Source organism: Pongo pygmaeus, chromosome 14 (genome assembly GCF_028885625.2).
Source record: "Pongo pygmaeus isolate AG05252 chromosome 14, NHGRI_mPonPyg2-v2.0_pri, whole genome shotgun sequence".
Taxonomy (NCBI): domain Eukaryota; kingdom Metazoa; phylum Chordata; class Mammalia; order Primates; family Hominidae; genus Pongo; species Pongo pygmaeus.
In genome coordinates, this window is record NC_072387.2 from 43,661,631 (window position 1) to 43,683,250 (window position 21,620).

The 21,620-nt window shown below is 33.9% G+C and overlaps 1 protein-coding gene across 8 annotated transcripts in view; it reads left to right on the forward strand.

The window, feature by feature from the left end:
* NBEA (neurobeachin) overlaps nt 1-21,620 on the forward strand; it is a 754,643-nt gene that overhangs the window by 189,940 nt on the left and 543,083 nt on the right. For all 8 annotated transcript variants that reach the window (XM_054446222.2, XM_063650755.1, XM_063650757.1 and 5 more), the window contains one exon: nt 4,508-4,600. In XM_054446222.2, coding sequence (XP_054302197.1) covers nt 4,508-4,600 — 93 coding nt within the window. The remainder of the gene's footprint in view (nt 1-4,507; nt 4,601-21,620) is intronic.

Below are 21,620 nucleotides of genomic sequence, written 5' to 3' on the forward strand. Positions count from 1 at the left end.
GGGAGATTATTTTGTTCATCAGTATTAAAGATGATGACTTGAGACAGTGGCAGTGCAATGGAAATAATAGAGATGAAAGATGTTTTGGAATAAGAGGCCAAAGCCAAAAGAAACTGAAAACCAACTTTTGTTGTGGCAGTTGAAAAGTAACTTGGTAGATAGGTGAAATATAATTTCTTAATTAGTATTTTTATGAACTTAACCCTATAATTTAGCTTTTTAAGGAATTCTTTGTTTTTATTTTTCTGGAGTTTTAATTAGTGGGATGAGCAGGATATCGAGGTTATGCCATGTATAACTCAGTGAATTTCCACAGTTTTATTGTGAAAAAGAGTTTAAAAGAGAGTTTGGAAATAATGTATCAGTGACTGTCAAGGGCTTTTTTAAGTGCCTTTTTTACTTGGCCAGTTATATCAGTGAATAACAACTTTCTAGACTTGAAGAACTCCTTTTCAAATTAGAGAAGAAATCACTATCTGTATATGCATATCTCACTTGTGATATCACTATTACCTTTGAGTTTATAATTCATAGGGCTGCCAATCTATTTGAAGAAGATTATACATTTAGTGATTAACAACTGTTATAATTTTTTTTTTTTTCTTTTTGAGACAGGGTCTCACTCTGTCACCCAGGCTGGAGTGCAGTGTGCAGTGGTGCGATCTCAGCTCACTGCAAGCTCCACTTCCCGGGTTCACGCCATTCTCCTCCTGCCTCAGCCTCCTGAGTAGCTGGGACTACAGGCGCCCGCCACCACGCCCGGCTAATTTTTTGTATTTTGTTTTAGGAGAGACGGGGTTTCACCGTGTTAGCCAGGATGGTCCCAATCTCCTGACCTTGTGATCTGCCCACCTTGGCCTCCCAAAGTACTGGGATTACAGGTGTGAGCCACTGTGCCCACCCTGTAATTTTTTACTCTCAAATTTGAACCATATGAAACTGTTGATACTTAACTGATTTTACCAAATAATGGCAATTTCATATAGCTTGATCTAATAATGTAGTACAATTACACTCACTCTTCTGAACTTATATTTAGATTGAATAATTAGTGTCCTTGTCCTTAGATTTTGCTTTGTTTATTATATTACCTGGTAAATTTAGTGAATCAGTTGAAGATATCCACATTACTCTTGTAGAAGATACCAAACTTAGATTGTCTAATATGATGAAATGCAGAAATATAATTCTATTATTTTGACACATCGGAAATATAATCCTACAATTGAGAGTGCTATTTGGTAAGATCTTTAGGATTTACATGTATTTTAAATGTATGGTACGAAAGAACTGATTAAGCACAACAGATGAAAAGGCCTTGTGCTCATGGCTGACCATGAGCAGAACATGTCAGATTGTTACCAGTATGTTAAAAACAATCACACAGATTAAAACTTGACATTTCAGCTTTTCTACTTCAAAAATGTGGAGAAAGCTGGTTCAGAATAGTATAAATGATGAAAAGAATAGGCTTATTAGATAGAAAATATTGAAAGTGGCTAATGCATTTATATGTCTGTATTCTAGAAAATAGCCATTAAAGGCTAACAGTTGTATATGAAGTATTTTGGGTGGAAAATTCTGGTCTGTTGTAATTCATACAGTTGAATTCAGTATAACAGTTGAACAAAAAGAATGAACTCAGTTTAATTCTGATGGTATGCTAATTGGGCTTAAGGAAGCCCTTGTAATAACAGAACACTGAACTAAGCAGCTAAAAATTTGATGTTTTTATATCTGGAAAATTTCAGAGAAAGGAATAAAGAACTACCTGTCTTATATAGCTTAGACCATTTGCTTACTGAATATAGTGAGCTTAAGCAGGTGAATTAGGATTATTGTTAATTAGTAATAATGTATATTACAAGTAAACATTCATTAACAAAGTAAATTTCTTATTCATACTGTATCACATCCCTAGGTATGTAGATGTGGGATGGTCCTAGACATTTTCATGTTTCAACATTAATCATAATTTCTCTTGACCCAGGGTGGGGTCTAATGCCTTTTTTCCTGCTACTCAAAGTTATTCCTAGACGGTAGAAACGCTGTGAGAACTTCCAATTCTGTATTTTGAGTGTAGCCACATTTTTAGACTGTGAGGGGTTTTATTTATTTATTTATTTATTTATTTACTTTTAGACAGAGTCTCCCTCTGTTGTCTAGGCTGGAGTGCAGTGGTACCGTCTTAGCTTACGGCAGCCTCCATCTCCTGGGTTCAAGCAATTCTCATGCCTTAGCCTCCCAAGTAACTGGCACTACAGGCATGTGCCACCACACCTGACTAATTTTTTTTGTATTTTGGTAGAGACGGGGTTTCACCATGTTGCCCAGGCTGCTCTTGAACTTCTGCGCTCAGGCAGCCTGCCCACGTTGGCCTCCTAAAGTGTTAGGATTACAGGCGTGAGCCACCATGCCTGGCCCAGACTGTGAGCTTTTACTTTGGTTCTCAAGACTATTTTTGCTGTTTAGTGTTGCTTCTTATGATTTCTTGAATGTATTTTTTTTTGACATGTCTGACTTTGCTATTCTCAAACTTGTCTTTTTTCATTACTGATCTTGGTTCCTAAAAGTTTTGAAAATGGATTTCAGTGTAAACCCATACATATTAATGAATGTGGGATTCAAAAAAAAAATCTTCCAAAGGAAATAATCACTTTTCTCATAGTTTATTCTTTAATAGATGAAATGCAAAGCATAAAAGAAAAAAAGAGAAAAAGAAGCAGTATCAATAACATCTTTTCTTTTGGCAAAACTAAAAATAATGACTCGGCAAAACTAAAAATAATGACTTTAAGCTATTTGTTCCCCTTTGTATCACTGAAATTATGAAAATTATATTGCATCTTTTACTAGATTCTCTTGTTCAGCTGAGTACTTTACCTCAAAATATGCCATGGCATTTTATTTTTTCAGAAACATATTTAATAAAATAAAGCCCACTGTAATGTTACAGCCCCTAAAGAACTTTCTTATATTCTAGAATTAGTTGCCAGTGTATATAGTTGTCATTGTCCCTTCTACTTTATTGAAACAAATTACTTTTTTAATAGAAAAAATATAGAATAAAATTTCTAAACACTTACAAATATTATAATGAATATGGCCCTACTTTTATATAGTACTTGAAGTGATTGTATAGGTTAGGTTGTATATTAGTAGAGGCTATTTTGCTCCAAGTAACAGAAAACCTCTCAAGCTTTTAAAGTAAAAACTGAATAATATACTTGTTAAAAAAAATCTTACCAAAGTATTATAAATCATGCTGCTATAAAGACACATGCACACATATGTTTATTGCGGCACTATTCACAATAGCAAAGACTTGGAACCAAACCAAATGTCCAACAATGACAGACTGGATTAAGAAAATGTGGCACATATACACCATGGGATACTATGCAGCCATAAAAAATGATGAGTTCATGTCCTTTGTAGGGACATGGATGAAGCTGGAAACCATCATTCTCAGCAAACTATTGCAAGGACAAAAAACCAAACACCGCATATTCTCACTCATAGGTGGGAATTGAACAATGAGAACACTTGGACACAGGAAGGGGAACATCACACACCGGGGCCTGTTGTGGGGTGGGGGTAGGGGGGAGGGATAGCATTAGGAGATATACCTAATGTTAAATGATGAGTTAAGGGGTGCAGCACACCAACATGGCACGTGTATACATATGTAACAAACCTGCACGTTGTGCACATGTACTCTAGAACTTAAAGTATATAAAAAAAAAATCTTAGAGTAGGAACCAGGAATTGTAGGGCTATTAGGAAACAAGTTTGCTTTATCTGCTGCTTTCTGTAAGCTGTTTAATCCTTCCTTCTGTATGTTGACTAGCCTTTCTGAACAGAAACAAAACATTGCTGTTCTAGTTTCTGTTTTAAACAGTTTTTGAATTCAAGAGCCCAGCAAAGAGGAGATGCTGTTTCTTAGACCTCATTCCAAATTCTCAAAAAGGAGAAATAACTAGGCAGGTGTCTACCTATCATCTAATTAGTTATACCAAGAAAACAGGATTAGGGTGCAAGTGGCTCACGCCTGTAATTCCAGCACTTTGGGAGGCCAAGGTGGTCGAATCGTTTAAACTCAGGAGTTCCAGACTAGCCTGAGCAATATGGCAAAACCTCACCTCTATATTAAAATTAAGAAAAAAATTTTAAAAAAAGGAAGAAAATAGGGTTATCAAGTTTAAATGTTGGAGCCAATTCTTAGAGAGAAGAGATGTGGCCTAACTAAGCATGTGTTAGTATGTTGGGAGGCAGTACTTATGAACACCAGTCACATTGCCCTTTTGAGTGTATGGCTGAAGGACATGTTTAAAGAAAAATTATTAAAGCATGCTAGTTTTTAATTTTTCCAAAGAATTATAATCCTGAGAAGAAAATCTTCAGAGTTTTATATTTCACATATGTATAATTTATCTGTAAAGCATATAGTGTGTTTTTGTTTTTAATATTAGTTAAGTTTTTAAAAGATAATTTATATATTTTGTAGGGTGATCTACAAATTATTGGCTTCTAAAAGTGAAAGTATTTGGGTTCAAGCTTTGAAGGTTCTGGGATACTTTCTGAAGCATTTAGGTCACAAGTAAGTTGATATTTGTCGTAATGCATTCTAGAAATAACTATCAAGATTATGTTTTATGAGTTTTGTATGTAATGTAACATGAAATTTGACTTGAAAAATCTAACAGTGGAAAATAATAGCTTTCTGTGGTAGAAATTGTAAAAATGTTTTATAAAATATGTTTTATTAATAGTAGATTATGAAACAAAATTACAATTTAAGTAATTAGTTTATTTCTATATTATTCCTGAAAATAAAGCATTATCTATTCTAAAGATGTGATAAAATATTTTGTCAAGATACAATGATACACATATAGGTATGACTTCAAGGAAAGCTTTCTTGACAAGGAAATACTGTGTATATGTTGAGGTCTTTCTGAGAGTTGATCTTATGCTTACATGCTGAGTCAGTATTTGTTATTAGTTTCTAACAGTAGGGCTTATTGATTAATTTTCTGACTTGAAGATGCTAGAATACCTCATTTCTTTCCCCAAATCCGGAATCTGAATACTTTCTAAGAACACTTTTTGTGAAGAAACTACTGCTGGCTTAATGATTGCAATTCATACTACACTATCCAGTGTAGGAATGTTTTAAGAGTATATTTTCCTTACAATTGAAGCCCAGGAAGTAGTGCAACTATAATTTAAATGTTACTAGATGAGGTTCCTATCACAACCTCATTGTTGCCCTTGTTTTTTTTTTTTTTTTTTTTTTGGTGCTTACTTAAATTTGCAAAGCGCTTATTTGTAATTATCATGAAAACTGCACAAAATTCAGACAAGACCTGTCTAACAAGCTGTATAGCCTAGAAGTTTAAATATTTTTAAAATTTCGGTACCAAACAATAATTAAGTAAGGGAGACTAGATATACTATGGATATGGATATAAGGAATAGTTCAAACAAAGCCAGGATTGTAGAAAAGGATATATATATATATATGTATATATACAGTTCCATATATATATATGGAACTTTAAGTACACTTGGTGACAGATTACTGGGAGTGAGGAAGCATATGCCCTTTTTATATTAAGAGATAAAGCTCACTTATTTAACTTCAGTTAATTAAAATAAATTGACTGGAGAAAGTTAAAGGATTGTAGCCCAAGATGCAGCCTCCTAAAAATGTCAAGAAAGCACATTAAAAAATTTACAAAAAGATGAAAACTCAGTTAATACAAAATTTAAAATAACAAGCAGGCAGTTTCCTGTATAAAGATGCTGTTTAAGATATCCTATTTTCCCTTTTTTTCCTGTAAAATGTATAAATGATATAACAAGAAGTAAAAAATGTACTCTCTATCACAAATGTTATCACAAGTAGAAGACAGATGCAAATGTATGAACTCCAGAATATGGGTATCAGCTTTAAAGTTGCTAAGGTTGGGTAAAAGCTGTTAAGGCTAAAGAGAAGAGAAAATGCAAAGAGTATGGTGAGAGAGTTCACTTATAGCAAATAGGAAGTGTCAGTGAAAGTAAAGTTTCTGAAGATGAGAGGCACACCTTAAATTACAAAAATAGATCATTTGTTTGAAATAATAGATATACATATCATGCCTGATAGCAGAGTTTTTTTGAATCAGACTGGTTTCAGAAAAGGAGAAGATATATCACAAAGAATTACACAGATGAACTGTATTTGTGGCAAGCAGTCTATCTCGTGGCTATAGAGAAAGGAAAGTTTTTGGATTGTGAAAGCAAAAAGGTTACCCTTGTCCCTTCTTTTACACATATGCATGGAAGTGTCCTGTCCATGTAAATTAGACTGCATCAAAAGAATTGGCACATCATCAGTGCACGTGAATCAGATAAAAAACATGGAAAAAATAAGTTAAAGTAACCAGTACGTGAATAGCACTTAGCAGAAAAATATTGCTATGGAATACATAGCATTTTGATTTAAAAATTTACTATCATAAGTTAAAAATAAACAAATGCATATATACATACATACATAGATACATAGCTTCTGAGAAAGAACCACTAAACAGAATTTGGAGAAGTAATCCAGCTACTCAGGAGGCTTATGCAGGAGGATTGCTTGAGCCCAGGAGTTTGAGTCCAGCCTGGGCAATGTAGTAAGATCCCTATCTGGAAAAAAAAAAAGTTGTAAGAAATGTTAACATAGTGATATGGTTTGGTTGTGTCCCCCCACCTAAAATCTCATCTTGAATTGTAATCCCCACCTGTGAAGGGTGGGACCAGGTAGACATAATTGGATCATGGGGGCAGTTCCCCCCTGCTGTTCTTGTAATAGTGAGTCGCATGAGATCTGATGGTTTTGTAAGCATTTGGCATTTCCCCTGCTTTCCCTCACTCCATCTTGCTGCCCTGTGAAGAAGGTGCCTGCTTCTCCTTGCCTTCCACCATGATTGTAAGTTTCCTGAGGCCTCCCCAGCAATGCAGAACTGTGAGTCAATTAAACCTCTTTCCTTTATAAATTAGCCAATCTTGGGTATTTCTTCATAGCAGCGTGAGAATCGACTAACACAGATAGCATGGAAGTATTTAATTATGAGCTAATAAAACATTGGACAAATACTGGAAGAAAAGAACTATACACAAAAAAATAAAATTGGAAATTGCTCAAAGGCAAAACTCTGGCTAGTAGCATAGTGAAATACACAGAAGATAAAACTGAAAAAAAAGCAAATATTATGAATAGATGAAAATATGAGTTTAGGATTAGAAAGAAAATGAGCGACATGGGAGAAAAACAAATTACCATAATGGCATAAATTGGCCAGGTGTGGTGGCTCACGCCCATAATCCCAGCACTTTGGGAGGCCGAGGCGGGCAGATCAACGAGGTCAGCAGTTTGAGACCAGCCTGGCCAACATGGTGAAACACCGTCTCTACTAAAAATACAAAAATTAGCCGGGCGTGGTGGCGGATGCCTGTCATCCCAGCTACTCGGGAGGCTGAGGTAGGAGAATTGCTTGAACCTGGGAGGCGGAGGTTGCAGTGAGCTGAGACCGTACCATTGCATTCCAGAGCCTGGGCAGCAGAGCAAGACTCCATTTCAAAAAAAAAAAAAAAAAGCCAAAATAATAATAATGGCATAAATGGAGTTCCCAAATAAGAAAAGCAGAACAATGGAACAAAACAAATATTTAAATCTATAATTCAGTGAAGTCTTGATGTAAGATTTTGCCATTTTTATTTAGAGGACATATTGTGTGCCAGGGAAAACTGACCTAGAATGGTTAGCATCAAAGTGCATTACTGGACTTAAATATAAGAATACTTTGTATAATAGTGCACAAATAAGGAGAAAAATGAGTCTGGCTTTAGACTCTAACTTTCAATACAAAAAAACTATAACAATCATAAGATAATTAAATGAAGAAAGTTGGAGCCAAACTATCCTTTAAGTAAAAAGGATGCTGTCAAATATTTTTTAGCCATACAGCAAATTATTTCTGTGACTAAATCTTGAGGAAATTGCCGGGAATAAAGTCCAACCAACTAGGAATGACTGGAGAAACTATTGCTGAGGACAGCTGGTGAGCACTGAATAAATTTAACCATAAAACTAAGACTGAAATAAATGTTCATATTACTGTGACAGACCAGAATTTACTTTTTATATATGCTAATAATGTACAAATGACATAACCGTAATGAATTGGGAGGGGGCTGAGAAAAGAAGGAAAGTAGAGCAAGTGCAAAGAGTCAGAATTTCCATGTAAGTGGACAGATGAAATATTACAAATACAGGCCTATTGACTAAAATTTGATGATGTAGATGAAAGGAAAAAATTAAGAGTAAATATGCTGACATTTATATTTCTCCTAGTAGGGAAATGCCCTTTTTAAACAGATGGAGGATTACTTATTCTTTCACAGTTAAAAAGATAAGCAGTTCTATAAAATTATAAAGCTTTCAAAATATTTAAGATCTGTATTGATAAAACTAAGAACAATATATGTAATGGAACTTTGGAAAATCTGTAAAGATCAGTAAGCATAACATAAAATATGACATATCTAAGACCAGTCATACTGTCATAAAAAAAATGTAAAAGCTTTTATAAATCACCTGTTGAAAGGAAAATATCACAATTGATCACAGTAATGAAACCCAGTTCTATATGCAAGAAACATACCAAAAAACCAAAGTGGTTTTGAAAGGTTGAAAGTAAAAGGATGAGTAAACGTTTATTATGTAAATACAAAGACAGCAGAAAGTAGGAATCATGATCTTAATATTGGACAAATTAGAATACAAGCCAAAAAGAAATAACCATTACCATTAGATAAAGAAGAATTCTTTATAATGATAAAATGGAAACATTCATAAACTAGAAATCACAGGAGAAACAGTCACTTAAAGTTTAAGACTTCAAAACAAACTTTAATTCACCTATTTCAGTCCACAAAAAGCCAAGAAGTATCTGAGATGGTGGGATAAATCTTTTTGACCTTAAACTTGTGGGTCGGTGTGTAGGAAGATTGGAGTGCTATCATGCTGGCTCCAGGGGCTCATGGCGCAGGACTTATAGCTTGCTAAGTTTTATACTACAAGTCAGTAAGTTTAAAGGGTGCTCTGCCTGACACTACCTGCAGGGATCTCATCATTTAAAATTCACAGCCATGAGTTTTGACCTTGATTCTGTGGATAGTGAAAAATAGCAACTCATCTAAAGGCGCCTACTAGCCAGAGGCAGGATGAGAGAATCATCAAACTATGTACCCAGTGAAGTAAAACTATGGTGGAGGCTGTTGTGGAACATCTGAATTTCATTTATACAAAGAGCTTTTGAGATTCAAATAGAGCACCAACGATAATATTCTGCTCTTTTAGCTGATGATTTTTTAACCAGTTCACCCTACTTAGTGGATGATCTCAAAGCATGGATGAAAAATAGAGAGTGAGAGAAAAGATAAAGCCTTAGAAAATAAGAGACTTCGCATGTGACTATTAAGAGTTCAAAACCAAACACCGCATGTTCTCACTCATAGGTGGGAATTGAACAATGAGAACACACGGACACAGGAAGGGGAACATCACACACCGGGGCCTGTTGTGGGGTGGGGGGAGCGGGGAGGGATAGCATTAGGAGATATACCTAATGTTAAATGACGAGTTAATGGGTGCAGCACACCAACATGGCACATGTATACATATGTAACAAACCTGCATGTTGTGCATATGTACCCTAAAACTTAAAGTATAATTAAAAAAAAAAGAGTTCTTAGAAGAGAAAAGTGATGGGTGTAAAAACTAGATATCCTGAAACACTTTGATCTACTAAAAACTTAGAAATGTTAGATAAAAATATGTCAAAAATCCTATTAAATATATAGGTGTGCACACAAAAGTAAGGGAAATTCTCACATGCCAGAAATGAAACTCAAGCATACTAAAAGAAACAAGACTTTAAAAACAAGGTAATTTAAAAATAAACCATGTAATTAAAAAAACCCTAAGTAACTTGTGAAAATGAAAAGGTAGTAATTACAATGAACACCTATATGGAAACATTAAACAGATTAGACAAAGCTTCAGAAAGAATTGGTGAACTGAGAGATAGAACTGAAGAAATTACCTAGAAATCAACACCAATAAACAAGATTACAACCATGACATTAAGAGAGATGGAGAAAAAAGGAAAGGTTTCAAATATGGCTAAAAAGAGTTATAGAAAAGGGGATGAGAGAATGAGGAAGAGGCAATATTCAAAGTAAATTACTAAAGTTTTACAAAATTGATGAAAGAGCTGATTTCTCAGATTTTGGAAGTAAAATGAATTCTAATCAGGGAAAATTAGCATGAAATCTTACCACAAAGTGAAACTCCAGAACCCAACAAGGACAAGGAGAACAACAAAGGGAAGTTAGCCATATAATATTAAAAGAAATATAATATTTTAGTAAAGAAAACAATGTAGTACATATTTGTGAATAAACAGAGCAAAGTGCAGTTCATAGATTGACCCAAATACTTAGTGATTTTAGTGCTAATAAAGGTGCCATCTCTGATGAATAGAGTGATGATATACTTTTAAAAAATGCTGTCTGTTAAAGGAATGGAACAAATGATATATTTTTATTTGCATTTAAAAAGTTAATAAGAAGTTATAAAAAATATACCACTCTGGTGAGGGATGTTGACAGTGGGGAAAGCTGTGTATATGTAGGGGTAGGGACATATGGGACTCCCTACATTCTGCTCAATTTTACTGAGAACCTAAAACTGCTCTAAAAATAAAGTGCATTTAAAAGATAAGGGTAAAGTGGTAGGGAAATGAGAAATCAGAAAGTGTATGGGGGAGCTGTGAGTGATGTGGGAATGTAAGGGATGAGTTGGGTGTAAAATCTCTATGTATCTTTTTATGTCATATATTTTTAACTAGGTAAATGTATTACTTATTCTAAAAATTAAATGATAAAAGCTGTTATTGCATTATTTAATTATTTAAATATGTAAATATATATAAATATATATTATATATAATATTATATATATAAATTATTTAAATATATAAAAATAAACTTTAAGGCAAAAAAATTAATGAGGATGAAGGGGGCCACCATATTGTGAAAAAGGTGTAATTCATTAGGAATGTAAAACAGTTTCAAATGCATATACACTTAGTGTAGGTGAGTCATGGAAATCTATTAAAGACTAAATTCGGAAGAGTATTTTACAAATTTTAACATATTTTTCTCCTTAAAAGATCAATTACAAAAAATCTCGAAAGTATAATTTGAAAAAAAAAATCCATTGGCTTGAGTGTCATACACATTCTTTTCAAGCACACAAAACTATAGAAATTATTTAAATGAGGCCATAAAGTAGGCTCAATAAATTTAAACAAATTGTCATACAGATGACTTTCTCTGCAAACAGTGCAATTAAACAAGAAATCAATAACAAAAATTAAACTCAGAAAATAGAAATATATGTATCTTCTAAATAACTATAACAAGAAGTTATTCATTACGCAAATTATAAAATGCAGTAAAAAATATTTAAAATTACGTATATTTACACTTGTGAGATTTGGTCTAAATGATACTAGAGAAAATTCATAGTTGTAAATATTTATATTAAAAGCAGAAAGGTACTTAGGTTTTCATTTTTTTAGGTTCTCAGTTATGCTTACCTCATTAATTGTCAGTGTAAGAAGGCAAAAGAAATAATAAAGGGCAGAAGTGAATGAAACAGAAAGCAAGACTATTAAAAAAGAGTAAAGGCAAGGACAAAAAGCCTTATTATTCACTTATAAAATACTTTTCCATGACTAGCTAAAGAAGGAATTGGCCACTATTTCACCTAATAAAATTAGTACAACCTTGATACCAAAATTGGATATGGATTATCCAATTATAAGGGAAATTTATGGTCAATCTCCCCTATGAACGTGAGTCTATCAGTTACTTTTTTAAAAGTATACAGCATAACCAAATTGAGGGTAATCATAGAATGTAAAGGTGGTTTAACATCAGGACAACATTTCATCTATTTATTAACGAAGGAGAATAGCTGTATAATTATGATGTGTGCAAAAAATTTTCATAAAATTCAGTATCATTTGTCATAAAAATTTTTAGCAAACCACAAATAGAAAATGATTTATTAAATCTGGTAACGTATGTCTACTGAAAACTTTCCGCAGTCCTATTTAATGAAATGTGAGAAGCATCCCCTTTGAAAAACTAACAATTAACAAAAGCCTGCTTTCACCACCCCTGTTCGACATCCTATTGGGTAATATTTTGGCATTTATAAAGCACTCCACTTAAAGCTAGCAAAATTGTTTTCAAGTGCATATGCAGCATTCTCCAAAATGTATTATGAGTAGGGCTGTAAAATATAAGACAAGTCTCAGTAAATTTAGAAACTAATGAATCAAACAGAGCATATTATCTGACCACACAGAATTAAATTTGAATGAAAGAGGTTTGAGAAATTGCAAGATATTTGGAAGTAAAGAACGTAACTAATCCCTGAGTCAAAAAAGAAATCATAAAGAACATTAGACGTTAGTTAGAACTGAATGAAAACAAAACCACAGCATAGACTACTTACTGAATGCTTATGCATTGCTGATGGAATGTAAAATCCTGCAGCCATGTTGCAAAAGGATTTCCTAATTTCTTAAAAAGTATTACCATACTTAGGAATGTATCCAAAAGAAGTGAGAACATGTTCATAGCCAGACTTTGCATGAATGTTCTTAGGACTATTATTACTATTATTATTATTTTGAGACGGAGTCTCACTCTGTTACCCAGGCTGGAGTATAGTGGCACGATCTCCGCTCACTGAAACCTCTGCTTCCCATGTTCAAGCAATTCTTCTGCCTAAGCCTCCCACGTAGCCAGGACTACAGGTGCGTGCCACCATGCCCAGCTAATTTTTTTGTATATTTAGTGGAGATGGGGTTTCACTATGTTGGTCAGGCTGGTCTCAAACTCCTGACCTCAGATGATCTGCCCACCTCAGCCTCCCAAAGTGCTGGGATTACCGGCGTGAGCCACTGTGCCCAGCCAGTATTATTATTAATAGTAGCTCCAAACTAGAAACAATCCAAAAGTCAATCAGCTGATGAATGGACAAACAAAATGTTTTATGTCCATACAATGGAATACTATTGTGCAATTAAAAGGGAACAAACTACTGTTAAATACTATGACATAATGAGTCCTAAAACTGTTATGCTAAGTGAAAGAAGCCAGATGCAAAAAACTATATACTGTATGTTTCTGTTTATATTAAATGTCCAGAATGCAAATAAGTGGTTAAATGGGGCTAGCAATGGGAGTGGGAATTAACTGCCAGTGGGCACAGGGAACTGTTTAGGATGATAAAAATGACCTATAACTGTATTGTAATGATAGTGGCATGACTCTATATAATTTTTTAAATGAATTGTTCATTTTCAAAGTGTGTGAATTTTGTGGTATGTGTATTATACTTCAGTAAAGCTAGTAAAAATGTGAAAAACAAAATTTAAAACCCTTTGAAAGTGCAGGTTAATAGTATTATCACTTTGGATTAAGGAAGGATTTCTAAAACAATAAATACACATAAATCATACAGCAAGAAGATAAATTTGACCATTAGAATAAAAAGTACTTTAAAAGATACCATAAAAAGCGAAAAGACAAGGCACAAAGTGAAAGAAGATATTTGCAGTTTATCTAGGATACAGTGGATTTGTATCCTAAACATATGAAAAAAATCGTGCAAATAAATTAGAAAAAGAAAATCTGTTAGGATCATGAAGAATATAAACAGACAATTCACTGAAGAGGAACTTCAGTTAGCAGTAAACATAGGGGTAATATACTCAACTTCAGTAGTAATCAAGAAAGTGCAAATAAAACATGCATTTAATGCTCATCAGGATGGTAAATTTTAAAACTGTTGACAGTATCAAGTATTGACAAAGGATGTACATCAGTGGTAACTCTCCAGTCACTGGTGGAATTATATACTGGTACAATCACATTGAAGAACAATTTACAATTTTTGAAAAGGATAAAGATACTTATACTCTATGACTAAGGAACTCTCTCCTTGCCATAGAGAAAGTCTCGTGTGTGAACAGTGTTCAATATAATATTGTTAATATTAAAAGTTGGAAACAACATAGAACAGGAGAACAGATAAATAAACTAAGGTATATTCATACAATTGGATATATTCAGAACTGAAAATGAATGATGTAAAGTTACCTTCCACAAATCAAATATAAAGCAATAAAGCAAGTTGCAGAAGGATACATAATAATGATGAAATTTATTTCAACTTGAAAAATATGTGAAGACGAAATTGTAAATTGCATATGAATAGATATTCATCTAATTAAAAGTATAAAGATGTACATGGGAATAAAAAACAAAATTTATGATTATTGGTTATCCCCAAGTAGAGTGTGAAGAATGGGATAATGGACAGGTATCCAGAAATACTTACCAAGTTGGTTGGTGGCTACATGAATATTTATTATGTTTAAAAAAAAACTTGGGTAAAGAAACATATAGCAAACAAAAGTAAAGCAGAAATTTATTGACACTATAAAAATCAGATGGGATTTGAAAGCCCAAAACACAATGAGTTGAACCTCAGGTTAAAAGTTCAAAAGAGAATGTGGAAGGACATTCTGTATTTTGAAAGGAACAACTTAAGTAGATGGTGTTAAGTTCATAAACCTGAAAACATCAAATAGCGATGTCAAAAATATAAAGCAAAATTCATTTGAGATTCAAAAGAACTTGATAAAATATAATAATGGTAGAGATGACATATCTCTCTCAGAATGGGACCAATTGATAATACATACAGATATAGAGAAATTGAGTAATAGATTCATAAAACTTGGCTCAATGGATATATGTTCAATCTTACATATTTTGAGGATATATTCATGGCTAAAGAAGATGTACAAAAAAAAATTTAAAAAAAAGGCGGGTCATGTCCTGGGCCATCAAATGAACAAAGCAGACAGAGTAGACATTTTATTGGACACTACTTCCTGACCATAATGTGATAAAATTGGAAATAAAAAAAGAAATTATGCAAAAATATCTTACCTACTTAGAAATTAAGAAGCAGTGTGAAGATATCCTTTAGAGAATAGAAGAAAATAAAATAAAAATTGGAAATTATCTAAAATTTTCTGTACTTCATAGCAAAAACTTATCAGAAATAAATACCTCCATTATTGAAAAATAAAGATTAAAAGTTAGAGGAACTTTGTACTTATATTACAACATTAATTAAAGTACAACAAAGTAAAGTAGGAAGTACAAATTAGTAAGGGTGGAGGCTAACATGAAGAAACTAGAAAAATAAAAACTGTTGAATTGTTGAAAGGATCAGTAACTACAAAGCTGATGTTTTTAAGGAACAAACAAAATGAATCAAACTTGCCCATACCTCATTGAGATAAAACAGAGAGAAGCTTTTGAATAAGGAAAGCCTTTTTAAATTATAGGACAGATTATAATAATTATAAGAAAAATATAGTACATTATGATGACATATAAGAGGTCCACTTCTAATTCTTGGTAGTATCATTTTCTATATATTTTATGTGTTCATTTATTCGGTTTTTCACACATATACATAGTACTTTTCCATCAATTAAAAAATGGGAAGGGTAATATCAAGTCATTAATAAATAAGATAAAACTACAGGAGCACAAAACATGCCCTGTTTTGCTTCACTAGTAATCACCAACAAACCTATCCTATGCTCCCTTAATGCAGAACTGTGTTTTGATATAGTTTCCGTGTAAACATTGGTGCATGTAGCATTGAGTTCCTATACCTTATCCTCCATTCTAGCCTCAAAATAAAATGCTGGGGAGATGTAGGTTAAAATCTGAAATAATATTACAACTGTCCTGACAGATTGAAGAAGATCAGAAAGTATAATAATATCTACTAGTTGAGTAACTAATGCTTCTTACTACAGAATAATATATACAATGATAGCCAAAGGAAATTGGAAATGTAAATACAATTATAAATTGCTTCCTGAAAACCATTAAAAAATTAAAAATGCAGTAAATGGAGAGCTATGCTGTGTACATTAATGGGAAGACTCAATTATATAAAGATAGAATTGTAATAAATCAATTTGTAAACATAATGTCCTTCTGGTAAAAAAAATTAATTTTTATTTAAAGGTTAAAAAAACTCTTCAAAAGCTAACTCAGATGAACAAATGAGTAAAAATGTCAATAGAAGTTTGAAGAATAAGAATAATGAGGATTATTGTAATAAGTCTAGTAGACTTTACATCAAGGAATAAACTTAAAGAAGGGGTGTAGAATAAAAAGCACAGAAATACATCCTGATAGACATGTATATCTATATCTATATATATGTATGTTTAGATACTAGAAACATAATTAAAATATGAATTATTCAATAATTGGCAGTAGGAAATTATTTAATTTTTGGATTGAAGGTGGAGAAGAAGCCTTCAAACCATATCACCACACTCAGCCCCCTCCCCCCCCCAAAAAAAGAAAACCGAAAACCACAAACATTTTACAAAGAATAAACATTTGGAATTGTGGACTTCCAGATCAAGTTGATAAAGAGAGATGAAAGAATTTCCCTTGTCCAAACCTAATGAAATAAACATATAGTAAAATAGAGACTCTTCCCCCTCCAAAATAATAAATTCAAATGTAACCAGACAAGGAAAGCAGCATCACATAAAGCAATGCATTCAAAATATTGACAGCTAAAAAAAAGAACCCAGAGATTCTGGAGTGACTTCGTAAGTATCCTTCCCTCATTTCTATCCCTGCAAAGCCAACAGAATTCCTAGATTTCTCCCTTAATAATCCCCACATTAGAGTGATAGGAATTGATTAGGTATGCCTGGTTTTTCTTCTTTAGGACTTTTGGTGAGTGAAAATAGTTCTTTTTTGAAACAAGGAGAATGAACTGAGATTAATGTTCTGTGATGAAAGTGGGATTCCAAGTTTTTGTATAACATATCACACTGAGGGATCAAGTCAAGGCCTGAAATAATTTCCTTTTGGAAATGAGATATAGTCCCTTAAGTAATGTATAGAAAAAGCACACCATCTTCTAGGAAAATTTGACAGAGAATGATAACACTAAGACATATAGTATTTAAATAAAAGTTTAGTGATTAAAAAAAATAATTCCTAAAAAGAAAATGAAAAAACTAGGCAAAAAAGAAGTACTTTCAAATGGTCAAACATTTGGCTGGCCTCAGACTTCTCCCAGTTGAATTCAGTGCCAAAAGAAACAATGCAGTGTCTGCAAGTTCTGAAAGAAGGTGTGACCTGAGAATATTATATCCTGCCAGATTTTTAAGTATGTAGACATCAGGTCAGAATTCAGAAGACAGACTTCTTCATCTCCTCTTGAATGGCATCCCCAGTCAATTGAGAGCTGAGTCAAAAGAAAAACCACAAATGGTAAAGACACGGTCAAGGAAGTGAATTCATTTGAAGTAGACGAAGACCCAACAATTCATACATAACAGCAGTGTTACGATGAAAATAATTTAAGTGTTTTAAACCTTGATGTTCAAATAGCAATATAGCTCACAAAAATTAGATGACATGAAGTGTGAGGATGGTAATTATCTGTCTTTAATATAAAAGAGTAAATTGATACTTTCTAAAATTGAAATGTTTAGTTAATTATGTAACACTTTGTTTTATTCGTAATTATTTTTTAAGCCTCATAGAGATTTTTAATTAAAACAAAGCCCTTTGGCCGGGCGCGGTGGCTCACGCCTGCAATCCCAGCACTTTGGGAGGCCGAGATGGGCAGATCACAAGGTCAGGAGATCGAGACCATCCTGGCTAACACGGTGAAACCCCGTCTCTACTAAAAATACAAAAATTTAGCTGGGTGTGGTGGCAGGCGCCTGTAGTCTCAGGTACTGGGGAGACTGAGGCAGGAGAATGGCGTGAACCCAGGAGGCGGAGCTTGCAGTGAGCCGAAATCACACCACTGCACTCTAGCCTGGGTGACTGAGCAACACTCAGTCTCCAAAAAAAAAAAAAGCCCTTCATGTGGTAAAGAAAGTCATCTGAAGTTTTAAATTTTTTTTTTATTGTTTCATGTCCTTTTCTTTCTTTTCTGTTAAATGTGAGTAAAATTATATTTGATGCTTTTTATTTAAAATAAAATTTAGTATGAGTTTCTTCTATCCTTCTTTATTCCCTCTTCCTTCCCTTCTCCTTTCTTGCCTTCTCTTACACTCCATGAAAAGATGTCTAATGTTTATTGTTATTTATTGTGTTACTTTTGGGTAGTAGAATTTTAAGTCTTGTACTTTCTGTTTCCCTACAGTTTATGAATTTCTATGTTGTATATGATTTAACACAACCAATTAAATAATTACGAAAAATGAGTTAAAATAAAAATCATTTTAAAATGCTATAGTAGAAAGAATGAGTATTAAGTATAAATGAAGAAATGACAGGATCAAAACTTGATAGATTTTATTCAAGAAAATTAAAAAAACCTTTGATGCCACAAGATCCCTTGAAATTCAGAAAGTGGAAAATATTTGTCAATGAGTTGACAAAAGAATAATTTTCCTGATATTATTAGGGATCTTATAATTAGTAGAAAAAAGATGAACACACAGAAGAAAAAAATGGATCACAGGACAGTATCAGGAAGTTCTTGGAAGTAGTATAAATGGTTAGAAACTTTCAATTGATCAGCAATTCTTGTCAATGAAAATAAGATCTACTTTTTACATACCAAATTGACTATTTTTCTGATTATTATAATACATAGGGTTGGTAAAATGCATTTATACCTTAATAGTAGAAATATAAATGTGCATATTTTTGAAGGTCAGTTCAGCAAAGTCTCATAAAAATTAAAATATAAAAGCTTTTAACCCAGTCATTTCAGTTTTTATCCTAAGGAAATAACCATGGTTATGCCCAAAGATGTGTCTGAAGGAAAAGTTTATTTATGGTAGAAAAAAATTGGAAATTACATGAATGGCTAACATTAGTTAATGGATAAAACAATTATGCTACTTTTTTTTTTCCCCCCCCCCGAGACGGAGTTTTGCTCTGTCGCCCCGCTTGGAGTGCAGTGATGCAATCTCCGCCCACTGCAACCTACACTTCCCATGTTCAAGTGATTCTCCTGCCCCGGCCTCCAGAGTAGCGGGGATTACATGCACCTGTCACCATGCCCGGCTAATTTTTGTATTTCTAGTAGAAAGAGGATTTCACCATGTTGGCCAGGCTGGTCTTGAACTCCTGACCTCAAGTGATCCTCTCACCTCAGCCTCTCAAAGTGCTAGAATTACAGGTGTGAGCCACTGCGCTCGGCCAGTTATGCTCCATTTTTCTTATCAGTTATATTTTATGACGCTGAAAAATACACAATATATTGTTGATTTAAAGTAAACAAACTATAAATTACCTTAAATAGAACAATTTCCATTGTATTCTTCTCATCCTCTCATTTATATCTATATGTCATATATGGATTTATATGCAGAGTAATTAATCTGTGTATAAAATGATATTTATAATGATTATGTCTGGGTTACAGAATTATGGGGTTTCTTTTCTTTCTTTATTGTTTTCTTTGCTGTTTTCATATATACTCTGAATTTGTTACAAGAAATATCTTTTTTTTTTCTGAGACAGAGCCTAACTCTGTTACCTAGGCTGGAGTGCAGTGACGCAATCTCAGCTCACTGCAACCTCCGCCTCCCAGGCTCAAGTGACTCTCCTGCCTCAGCCTCCCAAGTAGCTGGGACTATAGGTGCATGCCACCAAGCCCAGCTAATTTTTGTATTTTTAGTATAGATGGGGTTTCACCATGTTGGCCATGCTGGTCTTGAACTCCTGACCTCAAGTGATCCGCCTGCCTCGGCCTCGCAAAGTGTTGGGATTACAGGCATGAGCCATCACACCCAGCAATAAGAAGTATCTTTGGCCACCCCACAAAAAGATTGTTTTGTGAAGAAAGAAATTTAAATACATTTCAGTGGAATGTATAGTAAGCTAATACATCTATAATGTGCACGATTACAAGATTCTGTAAAAAAAAAAGATTACACTCTTGATCCATGTGGGCAGAAATCCTGTCAAACTCAAGATATAAAGCAAATCAGCACTAAAAACTGAGGTCTCTTTAGATCTTAAAGTTAATTATGATGTTAGTTTTTCCAGTAAATGTCCCACTGAAGCCTTTCCTGAACTAAACCCATAGAGCTAGGTCTTTCATTAGAAGTCCTATAAGGAATAAAATCATGTGATGTACAGGGCCAGTGCACCATTTCCTGCTTAAGATGATGGATGGCATTTTTTTAATCTCTTGACTGCTGTGCAACAAAATTTATTGGTAAGTATTGTTTTAAAGCAAACTACAGGAGGAAGTTGACTCATCTCTACCATGGTGTATGCACAGCATCTTCAAGTTTCCCCCGAAACTAGAATTAAGCATCTATATAAACGTTTGCACTGGAGGAGATAATCAAGAGGGCATGGATTTCTTCGGAAGCTGTAGTAGTATTGGCACAGTTAAGAGAGTATTCTAAATTTCAGATAGCCTACTTAATTAATTAGTTCACTTTTTTGAGACCAGGTCTCACTGTGTTGCTCAGGCTAGAGTGCAGTGGCACAAGCTCACTGCAGCCTTGATCTCCAGGAATCAAGTCATTCTCCCCTTCTTGAGTAACTGGGGACTACAGGAGCCTGCCACTATGCCCAGCTAATTTTTTTTTTTTTTTTTTTTTTAAGTAGAGATGAAGTCTTGCTATGTTGCCCAGGCTGATCTCGAATTCATGAGTTCAAATGAGCCTCCTGCCTTGGCCTCCCAAACTGCTGGGATTACAGGCATGAGCCACTGAGCTGGCCTTTAGATAGACTAATTTAGACATATGTTTACCAGCTCCTTGTAGCAGAGATCTGTTTCAAGGTCAATGCTTTGTCATTTGTTCTTTCCTGATTGGGAGCAAAGGAACACTTAAGGCCTTCTTTTCTTGGGCGAGGCTTGAGTTGGAAGAGATTTAAACCTTCCCTTCCATAGTCCTATAATACTCATTAGCCCTGTATTTTTTTAAAATAGCCGTTTGACCTTTTTCAGTCATATTTAAGTGTTTTGCAAACACAGCTGCAGAACAGATGCCCTAGCTTCCTTTTGAGTTTAGGTCGTTTTGCTTTTTCCTTGCCTGGAGAGGCAGATGGGGTGAGGGGATCAACAGTCCTGTGTCTTTTGTTATGGAGTGTGGCTCTTGGAGGCTAATGTTAGAAGAGACCTTTTGCAGATGAATGGACCCACATAAATGGTTCATTTGATTTCTGTATTAATTATGGTAACAATAGCTGCCATAACTGATAAATAATGAAATTCTAGTCACTTAGCAGGCTAGTAGTTTATTTCATGTTCACTTAAAATCCAAATAGGTTTTCCCAAGCAGTTGATTATCTTACAGTGATTTAGAGACCCAGGCAGCTTCTCCCACCTTGTAGCTCCATTGTCTTCCTTCTGTGGATTCTGTGTTGCTGGCTTGGGGAAAGAGCATGGAAAATGT